Consider the following 24,749-nt stretch of genomic DNA (forward strand, 5'->3'; position numbering starts at 1 on the left):
AACCATCTACTGCTTCCCTCTAATTCACTGTAATCTGTGTCGCGCAAAGTTTGATGTCGATAACGTAGGTCATTATCATTCGCATCCTGTAACTTTAAATGTGAACATTTTAGGTTAGGCTTTACCGTGACTGTTAACTGACATTAAATGAAACATCTGGTTTACTGTTACTAGTCTCTGTTTATTTATCTCCACGACTCGTTTCAAAGGTTTAAACCTCCATCATCAGGTGGATTTACATTTGTTAGTATGACATTTGTGTGTGTGTTGAGTTACGATTTCTTGGAGGAACTTGTGGCACTGTCAAGTGGAGAAAACGAAAGACTATTTCAGAACATGGTTTAGGGTTTCTTTTGACAAAAAATTAAACGTAATCTAACGGTAAACATGAAATAAGTAAAATAGAGTACCTACAGTGGTCACAGGTTCCTTTCGCTGCCGTAGCACATGAAATGTATACTGTCAAACTTTGTAAACAAATATGGGGTCTGGAAACATTGGGTGCAAGGATCGTATAGCAGGAGAGAAAACTTTATCGCAGAGTTCAGGGAATATACATCGCAACAACTTTATTACAGAATATTTTTTTAAGGATTTGGAGGTGTCACACTACTATCCACAACTGCTCCTGCTACCCCACATCCCACAAAATGGCAGCATTCCAGTACATGATCAATAGAGCTGCCCAACTAACACTCTCTGAAGACAAATGTGATCAAGAAATTGAAATAATAAAACATAAAGCTATTGCAAATCGTTATAACAGCTCCGTAGTAGACACCACACAACATTCAGTAATGGCAAAGCAATCAAAACACAAAAAACAAAAAGAAAGTAACATCTTCCATACAATCCCCTTTCTAGGTAACATTTCATACCAGATTTGCAAATGTCTTCAAACGAAAAGGCATAAGCATAACCTTTACCACAGACAACAAGGTTGGACGGAAACTACCCCATAGCAGCAGCACACGAAACCCACTTCATCACACAGGTGTGTACAAAATTGAATGTTTGGACTGTGACTCCTTCTACATAGATCAGACAGGCAGATCATTTGAGATCAGATTCAAAGAACACATGGCAACACTAAGAAACGAAAAATACCACACAACAGCAATAGCCACCCTCCTGCATGAAACAAAACACCATGTTAACAACATAAGTATCAGCATCCTACACATTCAGCCAAAAGGCAGAAAACAAGACATCCTTGAAACACCCCTAATATACAAACACCAAACAAAAGTATCTGAATCCATATTAAATGGCAAAAATGACAATATTTACAATAGTATTATCTCTGTTTTCAGCAACGGCCTACATTATTAAAATTGGGCACGCGCACGCACACGCACACACACACACACACACACACACACACACACACACACACACATCTACCATAATATTTACCGTAAATATTTTGCTACGTTACTATGGCAGCTGCCAAGAGTGCAAGATATTGACCTCGTTTACATATATATCATCACACCAACAGCTTGTACCCCTTGTCAGCTTGAAACTGTATGTACATCAACTACTGGCACAAATTTCAAAGCATTAACCATCTATTACCCCAACCCGTAGGCAGATATAATCTTAAGGCAGATATAATCTTAAGACCCCTTGCCACACAAAGTTTTCTCTCATACACTCACTGTTTCCAGCCTCTCTCTCCCTCTCACTTGATCTTTCTCTTTATCTCCCTCTGCCTCCAGCCTTTCGTATCTATCTATTAATCCCAATCAAAATTGTTATTTATGTATAATTTTACCGCTGTGGCCAATCTGATTGCTGTACTTAAAGTTTTTAACATTCACCTTATTGTATAAACAAGTATGAAGTTTAAGCTATTTTAACTTGTCAAAACCGGATTTATATACCACCTGAAGTATTTATTCCAACGCATGTATTCGACACCTCAAAACAAATACCTCCCAATCCTTAAAAAAATTATTCTGTAGTAATGTTGTTACGATGTATATTGTTTGCACTTTGCGGTAATGTTTTCTCTCCTGCTATACGATCCTTGCACCCAATAGTTTCCAGACGCCATATTTCTTTACATAGTATGACAGTATACATTTCATGTGCTACGGCAGCGAAAGCAACCTGTGACCACTGCAGGTACTCTGTTTCACTTATTTTATGTTTACCGTTAGATTACGTTTAATTTTTTGTCAAAAGAAACCCAAAACCATGTTCTGAAATAGTGTTTCGTTTTCTCCACTAGACAGTGCCACAAGTTCCTCTAAAAAATCGTAACACAACACACACACAAATGTCATACTAACAAATGTAAATCCACCTGATGATGGAGGTTTAAACCATCGAAACGCGACGTGAAGATAAATAAACAGTGACTGGTAACAGTAACCTGTTGTTTCATTTAATCACATCCTGTAAATTGTACTGCTGAGGACTCGAAATCTGTTCATAATTGTTTTCTTTTTTTGCAATGCTGCGGATGATCTCCCATGCAAGTAATTATGTTTAATACCCGCTCCTCGGACAAAGATAGTCCGTCGCTGATTTTCACTGCAGAAGGGATCTGTCAGACAAGGATATGAACTACATGGCTCAACACCTGTTTCAATATCACTTTCACTTGTTAAGTATGCATCGTGATCATTGTACTCCCCATGTACGCTGTCCGCACAGTCGAGCACATACGACACCACATATTACACTAACTCGTATTGCAGAAATGATAATATTTTACTTGCCACTTCTTTCTAAGTCTGCGAAATTGTTTGGGTCCCTTTCTGACGAAATGTTGTTGTAGACATACTGCAATGTTCGCTTTGTTTATCGTTGCCGTTGCTCTACTTTGGATTAACACCACCAGCACTGTAGCATTGTCGTGAGTTACTCGTCGACTAAGCGGTTCAGCTGCGCTCCATAGCCTCAAGCCGTGCTCGCCATCGATCAGATAGCTGTAGTCCTTCCCTGTTGTAATTAACAGCCAATAGTGTGGTTGCGTGGTAGAAAATACGTGGGGCGTCGATTACCTTAAACATCATTCGCCTTTTGCAACGTTTCTCTCAGGCGTTCCTTGTTAGTACTGGTTTCCCATCCGAGGTAGGTTAACACAGTCGCTCCTCTTTTCTCGAAAGATCTCTCTAATTTTTCTGTAGGTGGTGCCTGTGACTCCCCTGGTTATGCATGCTTCTACATGCTTGCATTTTTTCGAACGATTCGTTCTTTGCCATTTTGATCGTCCTGTAAATTTGATTTCTTAAGCATTTGGGTTCCATTTTATCTGCTCCATCGACTAAAGATTTATATTTTCTCCTTTCGTCGGTTAGATTCAGTACATTGTACACTGTGACTTGCCCTTAGTTGAAGAGGCGCGAGTGACTTAAATAAATTACATCGTCGCACCTGTTCAGTGTACTGAATCGTCCTAAAACCAGTCGGGAACGCGTAGCTGAAGGGTGAGGAGGGAAAGGCTGTATCCCTGCTTACCACCAACGCCTAGCAGCCATTCTTTTCGGGGCCCTACCTTACCGATTACTATATGCTGTCCTGGTACTTACTTTTCAATACCGGATACCAACCTAACTAATTAAGTAGTATTTTTTATTGTTTTCAGCGTTTATTAATTAATGACAGATTATAACTCTCTCACACAGCGGGGAACAACACACGCAGCGTGTTTTTTAAAATATTAATAATTTATATTAATTTAGACGAATTTAATTAAGTTGAACTGTTTGCACCTGTGGATAACTACTCCTTTATCATTATAAATATATTGTATTATCGTCATTATAAAACATCTGCAGAAAAGTATCAGATCTCAGTGTGTTTGATTAGAATATGATTGCAATTTTTAGTTTGAACGTTAAATGTTAACCGCTGTGCTCTTATGGAAAAGTAGGCTGGTTCATGACGTCATGAGCCATCTCTCCTGTGGCGCAGTACGCTGTGATCTGGGAGTGCGCTGTTCACACGTAGATTATGTCACACATCCAGTTACATATTATCTTGAATTGCGGGCAACCACAGCCAAATGTCCGCATTTTTATGTGAAGGTAACGAACTCTGTTATTTGGCTGTAGAAAGTTTATTAAAACCACGACTGGTTTCACGCCAATTTAGGCGCAACCTCAGGTGATTTAAACAGGGATTAAATTGGAAGTATTTTGCAAGTCTTTTTTTTACGATTTTTCTTTTTACACAGGCTTAATAAATACTGTTACATGAAGTAGAATAAACTCGCAGATTGGGTATTTACGTAATTGTGTCTACAACATTGCTTAACGCTTTTCTTGAAGCCTGTCCCCGTCCTCCACATCACTGACAAAATTAAAATCAGTAAGAAGCATTTCTCAAATAGATAAAATGTTGTGTCCTTAAAACAAAATAAACTGAGTGTTTTGGCGGAGAGAGAGTAAAAGAAGCTCTTAAAAGCGTGCGAAATTGTACATGAGCACCAATAAAAAACACACCATAATATCAGGTGGAGGTGCTTATATACAATTTCGCACGCTTTGAATGGCTTATTTTACTCTAACCGCACCTAATACTCGTCTTATTTTGTTTTAAGGACATCCAATTTTATCTATTTGACAAACGCTTCTAGTGCGCCTTAGTTTTATCGATGACGTAAAGGACGGGGTGAGGCTTGAAGAAAAGCGTTAAAAATGTTGTAGACACGATTATGTAAGTACCTAATGTGAGGGTCTACTCTACTCCATGTAATAGTACCCACTAAGCCAGTGTAAAAAGAAACCTTGCAAAAAAAATGGAAAAATATTTCCTTTGCAATCCCTCATTAGACCGCTTGAGGATGCGCCTATACTGGTGTGAAACCGGTCGTGGTTTTAATAAACTTTTTACAGCCCTAGCGTTGTTTGTTGCCTTCCTATATAAAAGTCCAATTAAGCTGATGAACTGTGAGAGGTGGAGAAAATGTGTATAATGTGGGCAGCATATGGACAGTAGGCTATATCATCGACTTTCATAATATATAATATAGAATACATGGCATTAGTGTTGTTATTGAAACCTTTACAAATTGTAAATAGTGTCTCTGAAAGGTATGCAACGTGCTAGAAATAACTCTGGCTAACAGTAATAAAACCTTCCGTGGACCTTAAACATATTCCAGCCACAAATTTATTTGTAGGGGGGAACAGGTGAAACAGAAACACAGCCTAAGACTGGTGAATAGTGTGGATAATTGAACAGTTTACATTTCAGATATGTCTGTTTTCCACTGAAAAAGAATCTTTGTGACCAAGCTCACTGTTCTTACCAAAGGATTTCATCTTTAGCAGTCTGAGATTCCTTTCATTTATTTTTTAGTCCACATAAGGCGGAACGCTTGTATAATATTCGCCAGTTATGATTTAATACTCTACAAATTTACAAGATGGTGGATTCCTAGAAACTAGTCACCATGATTCTGACAGGAGGGATTGAGTTCGTCTTTGTATGTGAACGGTCTCCGGCTTTCCACCCACTACTTCGATCAATATTTTGTTTGCAACGCGAAATGATCGACCCATATCTCATCAGCCGTTATAAGTAGGTGAACAAAATCAATTATTTGTTGCTAAGCGGTAGAATAAACGCATTTTTCCATTTGCGTTTCGTCAACAGTGAACAAACGGAGCACCCATCTTATAGAAAACTTTCTAACAGTTCTTCTTGTCAGTGTAAGGCATTCTTTCTCCTGATGCGCTCAAGGCGGCAGGTATCTGGTACTGCTTTACTTCATCTGACACCATGTGATGCTTTTCGTCACCATTCTGTGATTACACTATTACGGACGCCTGAAATATCATCGTCTTCAAGACAAATACGTCTACGCTTAAGTTCAGTAGGCATTTTCTACAACGTTGAAAATGAATGAGCTTTCTTACACCCCGTCAATAACTCTGGACCAATATTTTGGTTAGCTGTAAACTATCCAAAACGAATAATTTAACGACGAAGTAGCATTAATTTTTTCCTTTTGATCCACAGGTATACAATACGCCAAATTGTACCGGACAGTTATAATTAAACTTTTCCTATTTAACACGTTATAACACGGAAACTAATTACCGTAGGAGTACTAAACTTGGTAGCAATAAAGTCAAGGACATGGGAAAGAGAAATAATGCAGAATTCAATTGAAAAGCTTTCAATGTACTGCAACGTAACATCGTACCATTACATACCGGTACCATTATCGCTACAAAAGGGACTCAATACAGCGATCGTCAGTGTCCAGAAAAGTCTGAAAGCGCAGGATTACATTCTACGTAGCAGAACGAAGCATGTCCGTAGATATGGTGGCTATTTATCTTGTTATGCTGCGCTTCGGATCAGTACATGTATGAATGTTCCCCTGGTAAACCCTGGCCTTCAGGAAGCCCCACAACCATAAACCACAGGTAGTTAGACCAGGTGATCATGCTGGCCAAGCTTTTGGATACGATCGGCTGCTAATCCGATCGTTTCCAAATGTGTTTCCGAGAAGCAGATGAACTTCACGATCGATGTGCGGTGGGGCCCCCATCTTCACGAAAACTGTTGAGTTCAATGCGTCTCTCTCTTGTAGGACAGGTATCACATGCTGGTGAAGCATATCGCAGTAACGATGGCCAGTGACAACGCACGTCTTTGGTGCTCGAGCGCCAGCCGGTTCAAGAAATAATGAGCCAATGATGAACGTAGCCGTGAAGCCACCGGTGACACGTTCCCCATAACCCGTCAGAGAAAATGAGCTTTGCCTGTCAGTAGGATGGTCCAGGGACAGCCCTCGTCAACTTCAGTCTTTGCGAGAAAGTGAAGAGCGAAATCAAGCTGCTGTACGATATGGATCCTGTACAGATACCATTTGAGAATGGTTCGAAGCACCTTCTGTACATACAGAACGCACACTGCCTGACGGTCGAGAATTGCGCGCAGCGTTATCTGCCATTTCATCAACCAGCTAGGGTGCATCCGGTCGTCGGCTTCTTTCAGAGCGACACCCAGTTCTCCAGTCGATTCGAACTTCTTCATCATGCTCCGCACGGCAGGTGGAGGGAGAGGACCCTTCCGTAATCCTTTCATCCGGCGATATTCTCGAAGTGCAGCTGCAGCATTACTGTTGTTTTGATAATAGATCTTCACTAACAATGACCTGCTCCTTTTGTCCAAGTTCACTTTTACACTTCAACAAGCGCACTGCGACTGGTCAGCTGTGTGAGACTACGAACTGATCGCGGGGCACCTAGTGGCCATAGTTGTAACTGGCCTGTGGCGCTGTGACGTATGGAAATCATGCTACCAAGTTTGGTAATCATACGGTAATTAATTTCTGTGTTACGACGTGTTAAACAGGGAAAGTTTAACTATAACCACCCAATACATCAGTGTAAACAAAACTGTACAAAGATCAAGTTGAAATTTAACTTACATAACTGTAGCAAGTTCACCGACCAAATCACATTTCTATGATATTAACGCCATCTCAAGACGGCGCGAGATGGCCCAGTGGTTAGCAAAGTGGACTCGCATTCGCGAGGACGACGTTTCAAGTCCGCGCCCGGCCATCCATATTCAGGTTTTCCGTGATTTCTCTACATTGCTTCAGGCTAATGAGAGGATGGTTCTTTTGAAAGAGTACTAACCATTTCCTTCCCCATCCTTTCGTAATCAGAGTCTGGGCGTAGGCTACATCTCTGACGACCTCACTGTCGACGGGACATTAAACTTTAACCGTCCTCCTTCCTTTCTTGCCATCTCTTCCAGGCTCTGTACCACCCACGTTTCCTTGTCTTGGACTCTGCGAGCCTGCTATGACCACACTCTTTCGATCGTGTTTCGATTGCTGCTTTCAGTTCGATTTATTGTGCACTGCTTACGTCACAGGTAGCTACTAGGATCTAGCTTTTATATTTTAAATGACCTATCATTACTATACCTTCGTTTACGCTTTATAGCATTTGTTAACTGTATTTCTGATTCCGTCCGTTTGCATTATGACTTGGCCCTTTCTTAGAGTTGTTCTTGGGTGTACGCTGTGCCTGTGAGTTTATCATTCTTTGACATGCTACAGTCGATTAACTTTATTGTACTGCGTATGTGACAGACACTTATTTGTAGATATCTTTTGTAATTTAAGCTAATATTTCTCGTTGGACCAATGTTAGAACTATATAGCTTTCTTAAAGTCCATTTTAATGTGTCCGATTTAGATTTGGGCAGAGTTTCTAAGAGCATATTTGTGACATTGTATCACGCCATTGGAAACTGCTTCGGCGAGCGACATCTTGCGGTTACACCCCCTCAGCTCTGCAGTCGTAAGCACCGTACACAAGCGGTGACCCGGCGTTATGGGCCATGAATGTTTACCATTTTATCATGATTTTGCCCTATGTGACCATGCCATTTACGGCTATTTATTTTATTTGTTTACTCTGTTAAGTTCGTGAAAACAGTTATGTTTACTAACTTCCCATACTATGTACATTAGGATGCTACTTGTAACGTTATAGTTGATAGCCTGCTATATGATCATAATGATTAAAACCAGCAACTGAGTAAACGAACATTTGGGATCAGAGACTGTTGTGGTACTGACATAAAAGATTATATACGTTATCTGATGAATGTGCTGCAAGTTATCCTTTCCTGGCCACAAAGAGTGATAACATCGAAAATTACAATACCAGAATAAAAATGACCTATACTAACGTTTACTAATTTAACTTAATCTTAGTAAGGGACTGAGGAGACTGCTTCTATGATGTTTTATCACTTATCCATGATACAAAACGCAAGGCAGCTAACACAGCTAAATTTGAGAGCAAATAAAAGACTGTTTATTGCGATGCCCCTTTCTATTCCTTCGTAAGAACATTGGGTTTATGCAGTGGTGGCTCCATTCTCGAAAAAAGATGGATTTAATGGATTTGTTCCCGAGCTCTGATGTTTTTATAGTTTACCTGAAAAATTCGCTGTGAATATTAATTTATCAGTACAAACTCATGACTGGGATCTGGAATACGCATCTCACTACTGTTAATAATGGTCCGTTTTTCCGGGAGTCGCCAAGCTCGGAAGAAGAATGAATCATAAAAGAAGGAATGACCAACTGTTTGAATTTCACGCACCAATGAATAAAAAAACCGCACACTGCACTCAATTAAAGGAAATAGAATTAGAATATGTTCAATTCAGTTCGCTTTGTAAAGAAAACTGGACTACTGGATTAACACCAAATTATATATTCTTCAAACCGGACTTCAGGCACCCTACCTCGTCATAACTTGTCAACAACCTTTACATCAATGTTAATAATAACTGCAGTAGCTCTAGCCTGATGAAAATATAGACACGTCAGTCTAAGCCAAAACTGATTGATACAGTTATAAAAATTGTATTGTTTTGGCAGGGAAACAGCGGGATTTTTACCCTGTGCTGTTTGCTCCCATTCTCACACCTTCATTGCGTGTGCGTCAGTTTTACATCTACTGCATTCCTCGGAATTCGAATCTGAATGGCGCCTCGGAATTTCTTTGTCGACAGTATGTGGAAAATTTTCCATAAATCATTAATCATAGAAAAGATTTTTTCCCGCACATTTCGCTCACCTCCCATCACTCAGCGACAATCTAAACTCAATACTTTCTTAAATTATCAATATATGACGTACGCAGCAACCGATTGGCTGTACACTTTATGTGTTTAAAATTTATTTAAGGTTGCTGCTCTCAGCCATCTTTAAAAGTGTTCCTAAATTATATTTGAAAGTAGACTTCTAACGGGTGAGAAGCAAAACGTTAGTGTCTTGGTGGTTACAACAGTGAGAAACAACTACAAACTCTATGCATGTTGTTATATCAGCATGTCTCACGAGACTAAACTTGAATCACTAAAAAACAATTCTCTCTGGTGCTAAATCTGTCATGAACCTGGATACAAAACACAGCGGAGTGAATGAAATTTCCAGAAGAGTCACTGATTCCACCCTGATCCATACCTACACGCTTTTGAGATGCGTTCGATACCTCATATTTGGATTAATATCTGCTGTAGAATTTGAAAGAGGCTTTAACGTTGTGCAGTTGAGGATAGAAACATTTAATGTCAAAGCCATATACAGCAGTTCATGTTTTTCTCAAGACAATGGTGTTATTAACAGACAATCTGCTACTACTAACGTATATTTACTTTTTGTAACAAGAATTACTTCTGGATTTTGTTCCTGCTTTTTCTTATTAAACTCTCTCCGAACAGACCTCGAAGGCCCAAAAGTACCGACCGCCGTGTCATCCTCAACCCAAAGGCGTCACTAGATGCGGATAGGGAGGGGCATGTGGTCAGCACAGCACTCTCCCGGTTGTTGTCAGTGTACGAGACCGGAGCCGCTACATCTCAGTGAAGTAGCTCCTCAATTTGCCACAGAAGGGCTGAGTGCACCCCGCTTGCCAACAGCTTTCGGCAGCGAGGACGCTCCCCCATCCAAGTGCTATCCAAGCCCGACAGCGCTTAACTTTGGTATTCTGACGGAAACCAGTGATACCACTGCGAAAAGGCCGTTCGCTTTCTTTTTTACTTATGAACAGTTAATTTTACTACCTTAAAAGAATCACGTTTGACTGTCATTGCAGGTACTGGATCGCTGGCCACAGAAGAAGACATCAGTAACCTGAACGCAAACTTCGAGGAAATTGTTGGGTGTGATCTGAGACTCCCGACCAGAGAGGAGCAGCTCAGTGGCGCTCATTCAGTGAGACTGTTTTACTACAACGACAGCGAGATCACGCTGCAGGACAACTACACCACTGCTCTGGTAAGCAGCAGGCGTACTTGGCTCAGCTCCTGATCTATGGAATGTCTGTGTAAAGACATGGCTCTAACAATGGCTTAATATTACTCATAGATAAACCAATGTAGTCTATCTAAATTATGTGAAGTTCAATTTTTAGTAAACTGTTAATTTGTGGTAAGGCCTTATGGGACCAAACTGCTGAGGTCATCGGTCCTTTGAGCTTACACACTATTTAATCTAACTTAAACTAACTAACTTACGCTAAGGACGACACTACACACAAACACACACACACACACACACACACACACACACACACACGCACACACACACACACACACACACACACACACACACACACACACACACGTGCCCGAGGGAGGGAGACGCGCAGACCGTGACAAGAAGCCTTTGACCGCGAAACTACCCCACGCGGCCTATTTTCAGTAGCCACACAGATATTACCAGTAGTTTATATGAACGACATATTGATTATATGAATGCCATTAAACAGAATCGACCAGGAAGTAATGACATTCCAATCACTGGCATGTTCATTTACACAAGTAAATCATCTGGTGCCTGCTGGGAAAGTGTGTGCATACGGTAAGAAAAAAAAAGTTGATTAAAGAGTAGGGAATGGCATTCATTTGGCTCGTACGATTCTCCAATCCTTCGTGATGCTCACGCTTGTACCTAGCCAACCACAGGATACTGCGTTGTGGGTTGGGGGTGGCAGTGTGTATGCAGGTGATTCGCTCTTGCAACGCTCATCTTTCAGTTCCTGGCATAGGTGGTCCTTCAGCTCGCTTTAGTACTCCTGTTCAATTCTAGCCGCTGCCACTGCCACTGCTTGCGGTGCAAAGTGGCTCTTCAACTCGAAAGTGGAAGAAAATAGGTTATACTCTTAAAAATCTGCCGGACATTACGCACAGCCTTTTAATGACTTGTGAGAATCGCTATTCCAATCAATCTACAGTATATCAAAATACTGAGAGCTACCACTGGGCTATGGCTAAATATAAACAAGGCCTCTGATCTGTATCGAATGAATTCTCCTAATATCCAAATCGGCCCCTCCGACTCCAGTGGGATGTGAGTAACTGTGCACAACGGAAACGATTTGAAAATTATTAGCCCTGACAGCTCAGTTGTGGGTGTGGTCCTTGCCAAAATCAGTAGTATTAAATAGTTATAGGGCTCATCTGTCTACTGAAACCAAAAACAGGTTAGCTTTGGCCGTAGTTCATTGTTATAAAAATGCAAAATGAAACAAAGATATGATTTATAAATGAAACAGTACCTTCTCTAAACCAACAGAAACAAGAGAAAGTTCGAACACAGCAATCCTTACAATGAAAGCAATTAAAAACAACTACCGAGCGCAAAGTCCACGGCAAGGTTGTAGGGGAAAGAAGATGGTAAATAACCCGCCCTTCACCAAAATAAATCAAACACACAATTCCGTCTCGAACATAATCATTGCCTCGATCTTTGGAGGGTGAAGGAAAACTCGTGCAGGAATCCTTAAATATCTGAATCATAAGCGAGCTATCGAACACAATGTTATTCCTCTCGAGGTGCCTTAAACTTCTAAAGAAGGCCTACCATCGTCTCGTCACTTCCATTCCTCCTTCTCTTAGGCGACGTGAACTTACCATTTTTCTGCGTTACGAGGTGGGGGACTGCGACCTAAGTGGCTTCAGAAGCCGAAGTCTAAGTCTCGTGCAGCAGCCCGAAGACGTTAGACCAAGAAGTCTCAACGTAACTCGAAGCAGAATTGCCTCACAAATGATACTCGCCCAAGTTCTCCGCAGAGAAGCTGACACAAATACACCGGTTGGCCAAACAGGAAATGCTGCCAATGGGATGCAACCTAACAAACCTTGCCTTCTCTCCTCCGAAAAGTTTATTTTCCTGCTTGCCAATCCCTAGTTTTCCCAAGTGAAATGAATTATTAAAAATTTACGTTGTTATTGACACCGACATATAGGAAGATGTGCGGCCTGTTGTGTTAAAATATGTGAATATTAAATTCTTGGTCAAGATCGCTAAAATTCCTTTGTTTGATAACACATCGACGAGCCATCTTCACATCTAAAATACAAAAAAATTACGTGACAAAAATGAACAATAGCGTAATACATTGTGTATTTGAACTTATCTAGTATGATACATACCGGTAAAACCTTTATTACTTGATTCCTTGTACAGCAGCCACCAGGCATTATACATCGTCATAACCTGTTCAGATGCATCGCCCTTATTGTCATGTGCAAACCAAAAATATGTATGTAGATCGTGACAAAATAAAGTGCAAAGTACACTTGGTTAGTTGTTTATAGCTGTGATCTCACCTAAAGTAAGTTGTCATGGTTACATGAAATCTGTCGCTAGCCATGTCTGTCACTGCTAATGCTACAGTAACAAGGAAGTAGCTGCATGACGGCTGTCAGAGAACTACCCACACACGCTCCGTTATTGCTAGGCGAAAGCAGTGTGAGATGACGTCGCTAGACAACTAAATTTTAGAAATACGTACCTCTGTAGTAATATACAAAGTGGCAGCGTAACGAACATTCAACTAGATTTACGTCATTTAAATTGTAAGGAACTGTGCTTCATTTCCACAATCTGTAGTAGCCATATAGGCTTTTCGTTGAGTAATAACCAACGGTAAAATATTAAAAAGAAGGAAATAAAATTGTCATAAGTGAAACCAATAAATATTTGCGATGTAGGAAAGTATGTACAGTGCCAATGATAAAAAACCATACTCTTGTATAATAAAGCGAGTAATACTATAACTCGGAGCCTAGGTACCAATTATAATCAGCGAGATAACTGGTTATAATTACAAGAGTAAATGGATGGATAACCTAACATTATTTGATGTTATAAGCAAGCGCAAATAGCTTTAAACTTACGTATGCTCAGAATGAGGTGTCACCTCACTGTATGGGTAAAATCACAATTTGAGTGACAACATATTCAAGGCCAAGTAGACAAGATGTAAGCCGTAGAGGAGCCCGCCCGGTTGGCTGTGCGGCCTAACCCACGGCTTTCCGGGCGGGAAGGAGCGCCTGGTTCCCGGCACGAATCCGCCCAGCGGATTTGTGTCGAGGTCCGGTGAACCGGCCAATCTGTGGATGGTCTTTGGCGGTTTTCCATCTGCCTCGGCGAATGCGGGCTGGTTCCCCTTATTCCGCCTCAGTTTCACTATGTCAGCGATTGCTGCGCAAACAAGTTCTCCGCGTACGCGTACACCACCATTACTCTACCACGCAAACATAGGGGCTACACTCGTCTGGTGTGAGAGGTTCCCTGGGGGGTCCTCCGGGGGCCGAACCGTGCAATAACCCTGGGTTCGGTGTGGGGCGGCGGAGGGGTGAAGTGGACGGCGGTAGTCGTCGTGGAGTTGTGGACCACTGCGGCTGCGGCGGGGACGGAGCCTCTCCGTCTTTTCTAGGTCACCGGTTAACATACAATACAACACAAGCCATAGAGAAGAGATACAAACCAAATTTAGCTAAAGGTCTAGGTGCTGGATACACAATAACGCACATCTAGTGAAATAGCTCACAGGTAATAGTTCAAAATATCGAAATTTGGCATCAGTTATACGCATAAAAGTGCAGTAAACTGACATAATTAAAACAAGAGTAAAATTTCCGATACTGCTTGATATTCCTGGTGTTCTTACTTACAGGAGCAATGGCAACTCCCAAAACTGACATTTGGTGTATAAATTGTGATATTGCAGATAAGTAATTATTAAATTTCGTGTTAATGGAACATGTGCCTCTTATAGGTATTCTCTATTATCTCTTGTAATATCAAAAGTTGACTGAAATTAATAGCAGTAGCGATGAACCATAATGCTAAGGTGTCTCACTGTTGTTTCAGAGGTTTTCTGACGCCCATCTTACAGGTTAGCTAAGCCATGTTTTAGTTACATCATAGACACTCACTTCTTGTTGAATAACCGCCGGCTGCGGCATCAACATCATTAAACTGTTCTGTACACCGAGGGCACCACGAATTCTAGGGGTTCTCCATATCGCGTACGCAGATGTTATTCACGACAACTAGCGATGAGAAATGAGTTCTTCAGTCTGGTTAAAAACGGTATGATTTGTCTGTCATTCATGTTCACACAATATGTAACGCGGCTGAACAGCACTGAAAATAAACCTATTAAAGCAAATCTGTCCAAATCAGATGGTTCCCATAACAATAAACGTTTTAAATTTGTTTCAAAATTGAATCGGAATTTTTTGTGAGCTGAATACCTACTATAAAACGGAAACAGCACCAAATATCTAGCTATACATACTATGACGTTATATGTAAAGATATAACAGAAAAATATGCTTTTCAGGTATTGCACAATCAAAAAAAAGCTGTAGAAACATTTTCCAGTATTGCACAGTTTAGATATTCGACTCATTTTGTATAGATGCTGTTGAAGATTACAGTGTTAAATTTACAACTCACGGACGATTATTTTCGTAGCACTTGTTTTTCTATTTATTATTATACGTAATATCATTATGGATAAAGTGTTTATTATTTTATTTAATTCTTGTGTCAAGGAACTCGTATTTGGACTGGAACCAGTTTTAACATTTTCTTATTTTTAATTATAATTTTCAGTTTGATTCTCATCTGTTTTTCGTGGAGGGAGTTGACGCTGTCGTAAGAAGTATGGCCAGATATTCTTCAGAGCCGGTATACTACTACGAATATACTTACAACGACGGAGTTATCAACCAATATCCTGAAGGTATGAAAATACTTCTTACAGTAAATAAACTTCGCGAATGTTTGTTTATGATGCATTTCTGTTTAAGAGAAGAAGCATAAAATCTCGAAACTTGTCCAACAACAATTTAATATGTCAAATGGACTACAGAAATGTTCAGAATACGATTAAATGTGAAAGAAGTAACGTGTAACGCTCTGTTTAAACTCAATCTTAGATCCTCTACATACAAAGATTTGAACTATGGGAAGTAAAGGCGTAAGGGGAGAAGAGGACAGAAAATATTAACTTTGAGGATACTTTTAATAACCAAGATCGCATTTAATACCATTTATTCCTGATGACCGATTTCAACAGTTAAGCCGGTCGTCTTCTGACCTTCAAAAACTTACTTGATACTATTTTATTTGTAACAAACTTTTTTATTTTTAACAAACCTTTGTGCTACATACTATCCACTATAAACTTAAAATGACATGTGTGATACAGTCATAACGGAACAGGACATATAACAGCAAGTTTTTTGAGGATCGCAAGATGACAGTCTTAACTGTTGAAAAAGGTCATCAGTAATAATTAGTATTGAATGCGATCTTGTGAAAGCAAATACACGTCGTTCTTTCCAATCTCTAATTATGAGAGATTTTAATAAAATAATAAACAATTTTTTCTTGTTAAAGTGGCATTTAAAAAGAAGTAACCTGTGTGGTTTCATTGAAAGACCCAGATTAGAGAGAAAGAGAGCGAAACTATCATATGAGCTGATAAAGACGTTTTGTGTGGACTAAACAAGTCTACAGCCAATGCATTGTGTATTTCTCGAAATTAACAAGTGTGTGATTATTTAATGTGATTTCAGGCACTGATTTTCTCGAAAGGTTCAACGACTTTGCTGAACAGTTTTAATGAAACGTGTGACTGACGTCTCATCCCTCCAAATTTTTCACACAATTACAGGCTTCCGGTACATATTAAATAAATGGTGATTTTGATAAATCGAAACAAATGCAGAAAAAGATCACTGAGAAAATAAGGAAAGAAAATGTTCATATGGACATGTCGCTAGAAATGCGTTCCAGGGATCGGTGGATGTAAAAGATCGTTGACAGTGTAGGTTTCAACGACTGGGAGCAAAGTCCCAGGCGACTGGAAAGAAACAGCAGCTGACTCCTGTAGATAAAAGTGGTACAAGAACTGACCCGCAGAATTACATATCAATATCCTTAACATCGGTATGCTGCAGAATTCCTGAACGTATTGTAATTTCAACTGTAATGCATTTTCTTGAGACGGAAAGCTTCCATCTACAAACCAACACGTGAAAAACTCAGCTTGCCCTTTTCTCGCACGATATCCTGCGAATCATGGATGAAGGGCAACACGCAGATTCCATATTGCTATACTTCCGGAAAGCGTCTGACACAGTGCCCCACTGTAGACCTTTACCGAAGGTACGAGCGTACTGAACGGGTTTCCAGATATGTGTGTAGCTAGAAGATTTTTCAAGTAATAGAGCGTAGTACATTGTCCTCGACGTCGAGTGCTCATCAGAGACAAGGGTATCGTCAGAAGTGTCTCAGGGAAATGTGATGGGATCGCTCTTAGAGGTAAGGTGTCGTTCAATGACTGTAGGAGGATACAAGGTAGCTTAGACAAAATTTATGGTTGGTGGGGTGAATGGAAGCTCGTTCTAAATGTAGAAACGTGTAAGCTAACGCAGCTGCGTAGGTCTGTGTGCTGCTTGACACAGAAACGTAGATTAAATGCGTAGTACCTAGGAATAACGTTGCAAAGCGATATGAAATGGAACGAGCACGTAAAGATGGCAGTGGGAAAGCCGAATGCTCGGCTTCGGTTTTATTGAGATAATTTTCGGAAAGTTTGATTTATCTCTAAAGGAAACTACGTACATAGTATTAGTGTGACCAATTCCTGAGTACTGTTCGAGTGTTTGGGATTAAAGGAAGACCTCTAATAAATTCAGTGGTCGTCTCCTAGATTTGTTACCGGTAGGTTTCGTCAACACCCGAGCATTACAGGTATGAGTTTTAAACTCAAATTGGAATCCCTAAAGGAAAGACTGCGTTCCTTGTGCGAAACACTACAGAGAAAATTTAGAGAACCGGCGTATGAAGTAGATTGCAGTACGATTCTGCTGCCGCCAACGTACATTTGGCGTATGGGTCACAATGATAAGATAAGAGAAATTAGGGCTCGTTTGGGGGCTTATGGACAGTCGTTTTTGCCTCGCTCTACTTAGATCTCGAACGAGAAAAGAAGTGACAAGTAGTGGTACTTGGTACCCTCTACCGTGCACCGTACGGTGGCTTGTCGAATGTGTATGCAGATGTAGTTGTAGACGTAGAGGAACACATCACTCCGTGGCATGTCTTGTCTGTACTAGCCTGTTACCTCCAAGCCCAAGAAAGCAGAGATCTGGAGCACCATCATGTAAGAGCATCGTTAGCGTCCACACACCAAAGGCGCGTCATCCAGCAGGGGAAGCAGCGTGGCCTGCTGAATCGGTCATTTTAGAGATAGCATAACTCCATAAACGCACGTTTTTCAGGAACATAAAAACTATTTTCAAAATAAAATTGAACACACATCAAAAGTTGCTAAGTCCTTTTTAAAAAGTATGTTGTTGTGGTCTTCAGTCATGAGACTGGTTTGATGCACCTCTCCATGCTACTCTATCCTGTGCAAGCTTCTTCATCTCCCATTACGTACTGCAGCCCACATCCTTCTGAATCTGCTTAGTCTATTCATTTCTTGGTCTCTCTCTACGATTTTTACCCTCCACGCTGCCCTCCAATACTAAATTGGCGATCCTTTAATGCCTCAGTGCATGTCCTACTTCTAGTCAAGTTGTGCCACAAACTCCTCTCCTCGCCAATTCTATTCATTACCTCCTCATTAGTTATGTGATCTACCCATTTAATCTTCAGCATTCTTCTGTAGCACCACATTTCGAAAGCTTCTATTCTCTTCTTCTCCAAACTATTTATCGTCCATGTTTCACTTCCATACATAGCTACGCTCCATACAAATACTTTCAGAGACGACTTCCTCACTCTAAATCTATACCTGATGTTAACAAATATCTCTTCTTTAGAAACGTTTTCCTTGCCATTGTCAGTCTACATTTTATATCTTCTCTACTTCGACCATCATCAGTTATTTTGCTCCCCAAACAGAGAAACTCATTTACTGCTTTAAGTGTCTCATTTCCTAATCTAATTCCCTCAGCATCACCAGACTTAATTCGACTACATTCCATTATCCTCGTTTTGCTTTTGTTGATGTTCATCTTATATCCTCCTTTCAAGACACTATCCATTCCGCTGAACTGCTCTTCCAAGTCCTTTGCTGTCTCTGACAGAATTACAATGTCATCGGCGAACCTCAAAGTTTTTATTTCTTTTCCATGGATTTTAATACCTACTCCGAATTTTTCTTTTGTTTGCTTCACTGCTTGCTCAGTATACAGATTTAATAACATCGGGGATAAGCTACAACCCTGTCTCACTCCCTTCCCAACCACTGCTTCCCTTTCATGCCCATCGACTCTTATAACTGCCATCTGGTTTCTGTACAAATTGTAAATAGCCTTTCGCTCCCTGTATTTTACCCCTGCCACCTTCAGAATTTGAAAGAGAGTATTCCAGTCAACATTGTCAAAAGTTTTCTCTAAGTCTACAAATGCTAGATATGTAGGTTTGCCTTTCCTTAATCTAGCTTCTATGATAACTCGTAGGGTCAGTATTGCCTCACGTGTTCCAATACTTCTACGGAATCCAAACTGATCTTCCCCGAGGTTGGCTTCTACATCTACTAGCTTTTCCGTTCGTCTGTAAAGAATTCGCGTTAGCATTTTGCAGCTGTGACTTATTAAACTGATAGTTCGGTAATTTTCACATCTGTCAATACCTGCTTTCTTTGGGATTGGAATTATTATATTCTTCTTCAAGTTTGAGGGTATTTCACCTGTCTCATACATCTTGCTCACCAGATGGTAGAGTTTTGTCAGGACTGGCTCTCCCAAGGCCGTCAGTAGTTCTAACTGAATGTTGTCTACTCCCGGGGCCTTGTTTCGACTCAGATCTTTCAGTGCTTTGTCAAACTCTTCACGCAGTATCATATCTCCCATTTCGTCTTCATCTACATTCTGTTCCATTTCAATAATATTGTCCTCAAGTACATCGCCCTTGTATAGACCCTCTATATACTCCTTCCACCTTTCTGCTTTCCCTTCTTTGCTTAGAACTGGGTTTCCATCAGAGCTCTTGATACTCATACAAGTGGTTCTCATTTCTCCAAAGGTCTCTTTAATTTTCCTGTAGGAAGTATCTATCTTACCCCTAGTGAGATAAGCCTCTACAACCTTACATTTGTCCTCTAGCCATCCCTGCTTAGCCATTTTGCCATTCCTGTCGTTCTCATTTTTAGACGTTTGTATTCCTTTTTGCCTGCTTCATTTTCGGCATTTTTATATTTTCTCCTTTCAACAATTAAATTCAATATTTCTTCTGTTACGCAAGGATTTCTAATAGCCCTCGTCTTTTACCTACTTGATCCTCTGCTGCCTTCACAACTTCATCCCTCAAAGCTACACATTCTTCTTCTACTGTATTTTTTCCCCATTTCTGTCAATTGTTCTCTTATGCTCTACCTGAAACTCCGTACAACCTCTGGTTCTTTCAGTTTACCCAGGTCCCATCTCCTTAAATTGTGACCTTTTTGCAGTTTCTTCAGATTTAATCTACAATTCATAACCAATAGATTGTGGTCAGAGTCCACATCTGCCCCTGGAAATGTCTTAGAATTTAAAACCTGGTTCCTAAATCTCTGTCTTACCATTATATAATCTATCTGATACCTTTTAGTACCGAGCGAGGTTGCGCAGTGGTTAGCACACTGGACTCGCATTCGGGAGGACGACGGTTCAATCCCGTCTCCAGCCATCCTGATTTAGGTTTTCCGTGATTTCCCTAAATCGTTTCAGGCAAATGCCGGGATGGTTCCTTTGAAAGGGCACGGCCGATTTCCTTCCCCATCCTTCACTAACCCGAGCTTGCGCTCCGTCTCTAATGACCTCGTTGTCGACGGGACGTTAAAACAACACTAACCTAACCATTTAGTATCTCTGGGATTTTTCCATGTATACAACCTTCTTTTATGATTCTTGAACCAAGTATTATCTATGATTAAGTTGTGCTCTGTGCATAATTCTACCAGGCGGCTTCCTCTTTCATTTCTTAACCCCAATCCATATTCACCTACTACGTTTCCTTCTCTCCCTTTACCTATTGCCGAATTCCTGTCAGCCATGACTATTAAATTTTCGTCTCCCTTCACTACCTGAATAATTTCTTTTACCTCATCATACATTTCATCAATTTCTTCATCATCTGCAGAGCTAGTTGGCATATAAACTTGTACTACTGTAGTAGGCGTGGGCTTCGTGTCTATCTTGGCCACTATAATGCGTTCACTATGCTGCTTGTAGTAGCTTACCCGCACTCCTATTTTTTTAATTCATTATTAAACCTACTCCTGCATTACCCCTATTTGATTTTGTATTTATAACCCTGTATTCGCCCGACCAAAAGTCTTGTTCCTCCTGCCACCGAACTTCACTAATTCCCACTATATCTAACTTTAACCTATCCATTTCCCTTTTTAAATTTTCTAACCTACCTGCCCGATTAAGGGATCTGACATTCCACGCTCCGATCCGTAGAACGCCAGTTTTCTTTCTCCTAATAACAACGTCCTCTTGAGTAGCCACCGCCCGGAGATCCGAATAGGGGACTATTTTACCTCCGCAGTATTTTACCCAAGAGGACGCCATCATCATTTATCCATACAGTAAAGCTGCATGCCCTCGGGAAAAATTACGGCTGTAGTTTCGCCTTGCTTTCAGCCGTTCGCAGAACCAGCACAGCGAGTCCATTTTTGTTAGTGTTACAAGGCCAGATCACTCAATCATCCAGACTGTTGCCCCTGCAACTACTGAAAAGGATGCTGCCCCTCTTCAGGAACCACACGTTTGCCTGGCCTCTCAACAGATACCCCTCCGTTGTGGTTGGACTTACGGCACGGCTATCTGTATCGCTGAGGCACGCGAACCTCCCCACCAACGGCAAGGTCCATGGTTAATGGGGGTGGGGGAGGTTAAAAAGTATAGTTACGTGGATAATTTAACATACTATATAAACTCCAGCTCCTATAGTAGACCTGGCAAAAACAGCGAGCAAAGTAAAGGGAGTTCAGTTTTTTTTCTAAAATTGGCTCAAATGATTGTGAAAATTTATCACTGAAACCTGTTGTTGTAATCAGGTTAATAATAATTTTACTTACAAAGCTATGAAACTATAAAAACTGTGAGATACAGCAAACTTCCACAAATGTATGACAGTAGTAATATATTGCCTTTAACATTAACATTAATTTCAGGCGTATATTTTTTTTAAATTACGCAACAAAAATAATCTTATAACTTTCTTGGCAATCCAAATGGAAGACTGGGACCAGTTACTTCATATTATCAATGATTCTCCAAAATTTCAAGGTAAAATTACTAATATTCTTCAGGAACATACTGCAAGATCTTCTTCATGTTTAGCTTCATTGATTGACATCGGCAGGCTGCTGTGGCCGAGCGCTTCTAGGTGCTTCAGTCCGGAACCGCTCTGCTGCTACGGTCGCAGGTTCGAATCCTGCCTCGGTCATGGATGTGTGTGTTGTACTTAGGTTAGTTAGCTTTAAGTAGTTCTAAGTCTAGGGGACCGATGACCTCAGATGTTATTGTCGTGCAACCACTCCGCCACAGGCCGTGCATTATGAACAAGTGCTCGATCGTGTTGAAAAGTGCAGTCCCCATCCCCGAATTGCTCTTCAACAGTGGGAAGCAAGAAGGTGCTTAAAACATCGATGTAGGCCTGTGCTGTGATAGTGCCACGCAAAACAACAAGGAGTGCAAGCACCCTCCATGAAAAACAAGACTACACCGTAACACCACCGCCTCCGAATTTGACTGTTGGAACTACACACGCAGGCGGATGACGTTCACCCAGAATTCGCCGTACTCACACCCTGCCTTCTGGTCGCCTCATTGTGTACCGTCATTCTTCACTCCACACAACGTTTTCCCACTGTTCAATTGTCCGATGTTTATGCTCCTTACACTAAGCGAGGCGTTGTTTGACATCTATCGGCGTGACGTGTGGCTTATGAGCAGCCGCTCGACCATGAAATACAAGCTTTCTCACCTCCCGCCTAAGTGTCATAGTACTCGAAGTGGATCCTGATGCAGATTGGAATTTCTGTGTGATGATCTGGATAGGTGTGTGCCTATTACACACTACGACTCTCTTCAACTGTCGGCGGTCGCCGTCAGAAGAGGTCAGCCTGTAGGCTTTCGTGCTGTACGTGGCCCTTCACGTTTCCATTTCACAGTCACATGGGAATCAGTGGACCTAGGGATTTTACTAGTGTGGAAATCTCGCGTACAGACATATGACACAAGTGACACCCAATCACCTGACCACGTTCGAGGTCCGTGACTTCCGCAGAGCGGCCCATTCCGCTCTTTCACGATGTCTAATGACTGCTGAGTTCGCTGATATGGGGTAACTGGCAGTAGGTGGCAGCACACTGCACCTTATATGAAAAACGGATGTTTTTGAGGATGTCCGGATACTTTTGATCACATAGTGTACGATGGAACAAATTCTGGACCGCATCCACGAAGATCTTACTCAGAGTACTAGAAGCACCGACCACCAAGAGGATGTATCGCACACTGTCGCTCATCGCACATCGCAAGAGGAGCGATTGCAGCCTTACCACATTCAACTCAAACAAGCGCTGTAAAAGCAAGATTTCCGTCCGCGACGGGAATTCTCAGAGTGGTTTTTATTACAAAGTGTGCAGCATGATTTTGTAAACAAAATGCTTGCCACAGATGAAGCGTGTGTCACTCGCGACGAAATTACCAATTTCCATAACATGCACACGTGGAATGTATACAATCCGCGAGAAGCAGCAGCAACACATTTTCAGCGCCGCTTTTTCGTAAATGTATGGGCGGGTATAATCGATGCTTACAGTGTTAGGTCTTACGCTTTACCCGCACGATTTACTGGTAACCATTACCGAGCCTTCGTAGAGGAATCATTGCTATTAAGTTTATTAGAAGATATTCTGTTAGCCGTACGTCATAACATGTGGTTCCTCCACGATGGTACTGCACCCTACGTTTATCCCAGAGTACGAAGATTTTGAACAGATGATTTCCAGGATGATGGATCGGACGTTTTCGTCCACGCCGATGGCCAGCACACAGTCCTCATCTAAATCCACTGGACTGTGGGCACTTTGAACACTTATTGTAGTATTAGTGTCACAGGAAACAAAGCATTGTTGGTGTCATTTTCGTGACGGTACTGTTGTGGAAAACGAAAATAGTAGGAACTTAATTTTCGTACTGGCATTGTTGTAAAAAGAGGAAACAGTTGATTGTAATTAATGCACAACAAATTACGTGATAATTGGTTGGTTTTGTGCTAATGGAAACATATTTTATTTGATGTTAGATTCTCTTTACTACTACAACCTTCGTTACGGTAATGTTGTAAAAGAGAAAACGTCTAATTGTATTTAATTCATTGTTTACGTAGAACGAATTGCACGTTCTTGACATCCCAGCGACTGTTTACATTGCTTGTTTAGGTAGGACCTAGACGCCGCGCCGCGTCGTCGTGCCTTCCAATGTTTACATTGTTCTGATTGGTCTGTTACCTTTCTCTGATCGCTTCGACAATATCGGTGATACACAATCAAGGTGAAGTGCCGTGGAATGGTTCAAATGGCTCTAAGCATTATGGGACTTATCATCTGAGGTCATCAGTCCCCTAGACTTAGAACTAGTAAAATCTAACTACTAAAATCTAACTACTAAAATCTAACCATGCCCGGGACAGAATTCGAACCTGCGACCGTAGCAGCTGTGCGGTTCCGGACTGAAGCGCCTAGAAACGCTCGACCACAGCGGCCGGCCTGATGTGCCGTCAGCTGACTAGGTAAACTGAAATGCTTCTATTATCAAACCTACAAATGTCTCTCTGTTCAGGTATACAAAAATAAAGACTGTGATACGACATTTGATTTGACTTTTTGGTGAAGAACACCGAGATATACCGACTGCATAATTTTGGC

At 41.1% G+C, this 24,749-nt stretch overlaps 1 protein-coding gene across 1 annotated transcript in view; it reads left to right on the forward strand.

Moving 5' to 3' along the window:
- LOC124775782 (esterase FE4-like) overlaps positions 1 to 24,749 on the forward strand; it is a 139,492-nt gene that overhangs the window by 103,824 nt on the left and 10,919 nt on the right. Inside the window, exons 7-8 of the mRNA XM_047250612.1 lie at positions 10,602 to 10,783; positions 15,419 to 15,548. Coding sequence (XP_047106568.1) covers positions 10,602 to 10,783; positions 15,419 to 15,548 — 312 coding nt within the window. The remainder of the gene's footprint in view (positions 1 to 10,601; positions 10,784 to 15,418; positions 15,549 to 24,749) is intronic.

Source organism: Schistocerca piceifrons, chromosome 2 (assembly GCF_021461385.2).
Source record: "Schistocerca piceifrons isolate TAMUIC-IGC-003096 chromosome 2, iqSchPice1.1, whole genome shotgun sequence".
NCBI classification, from domain to species: domain Eukaryota; kingdom Metazoa; phylum Arthropoda; class Insecta; order Orthoptera; family Acrididae; genus Schistocerca; species Schistocerca piceifrons.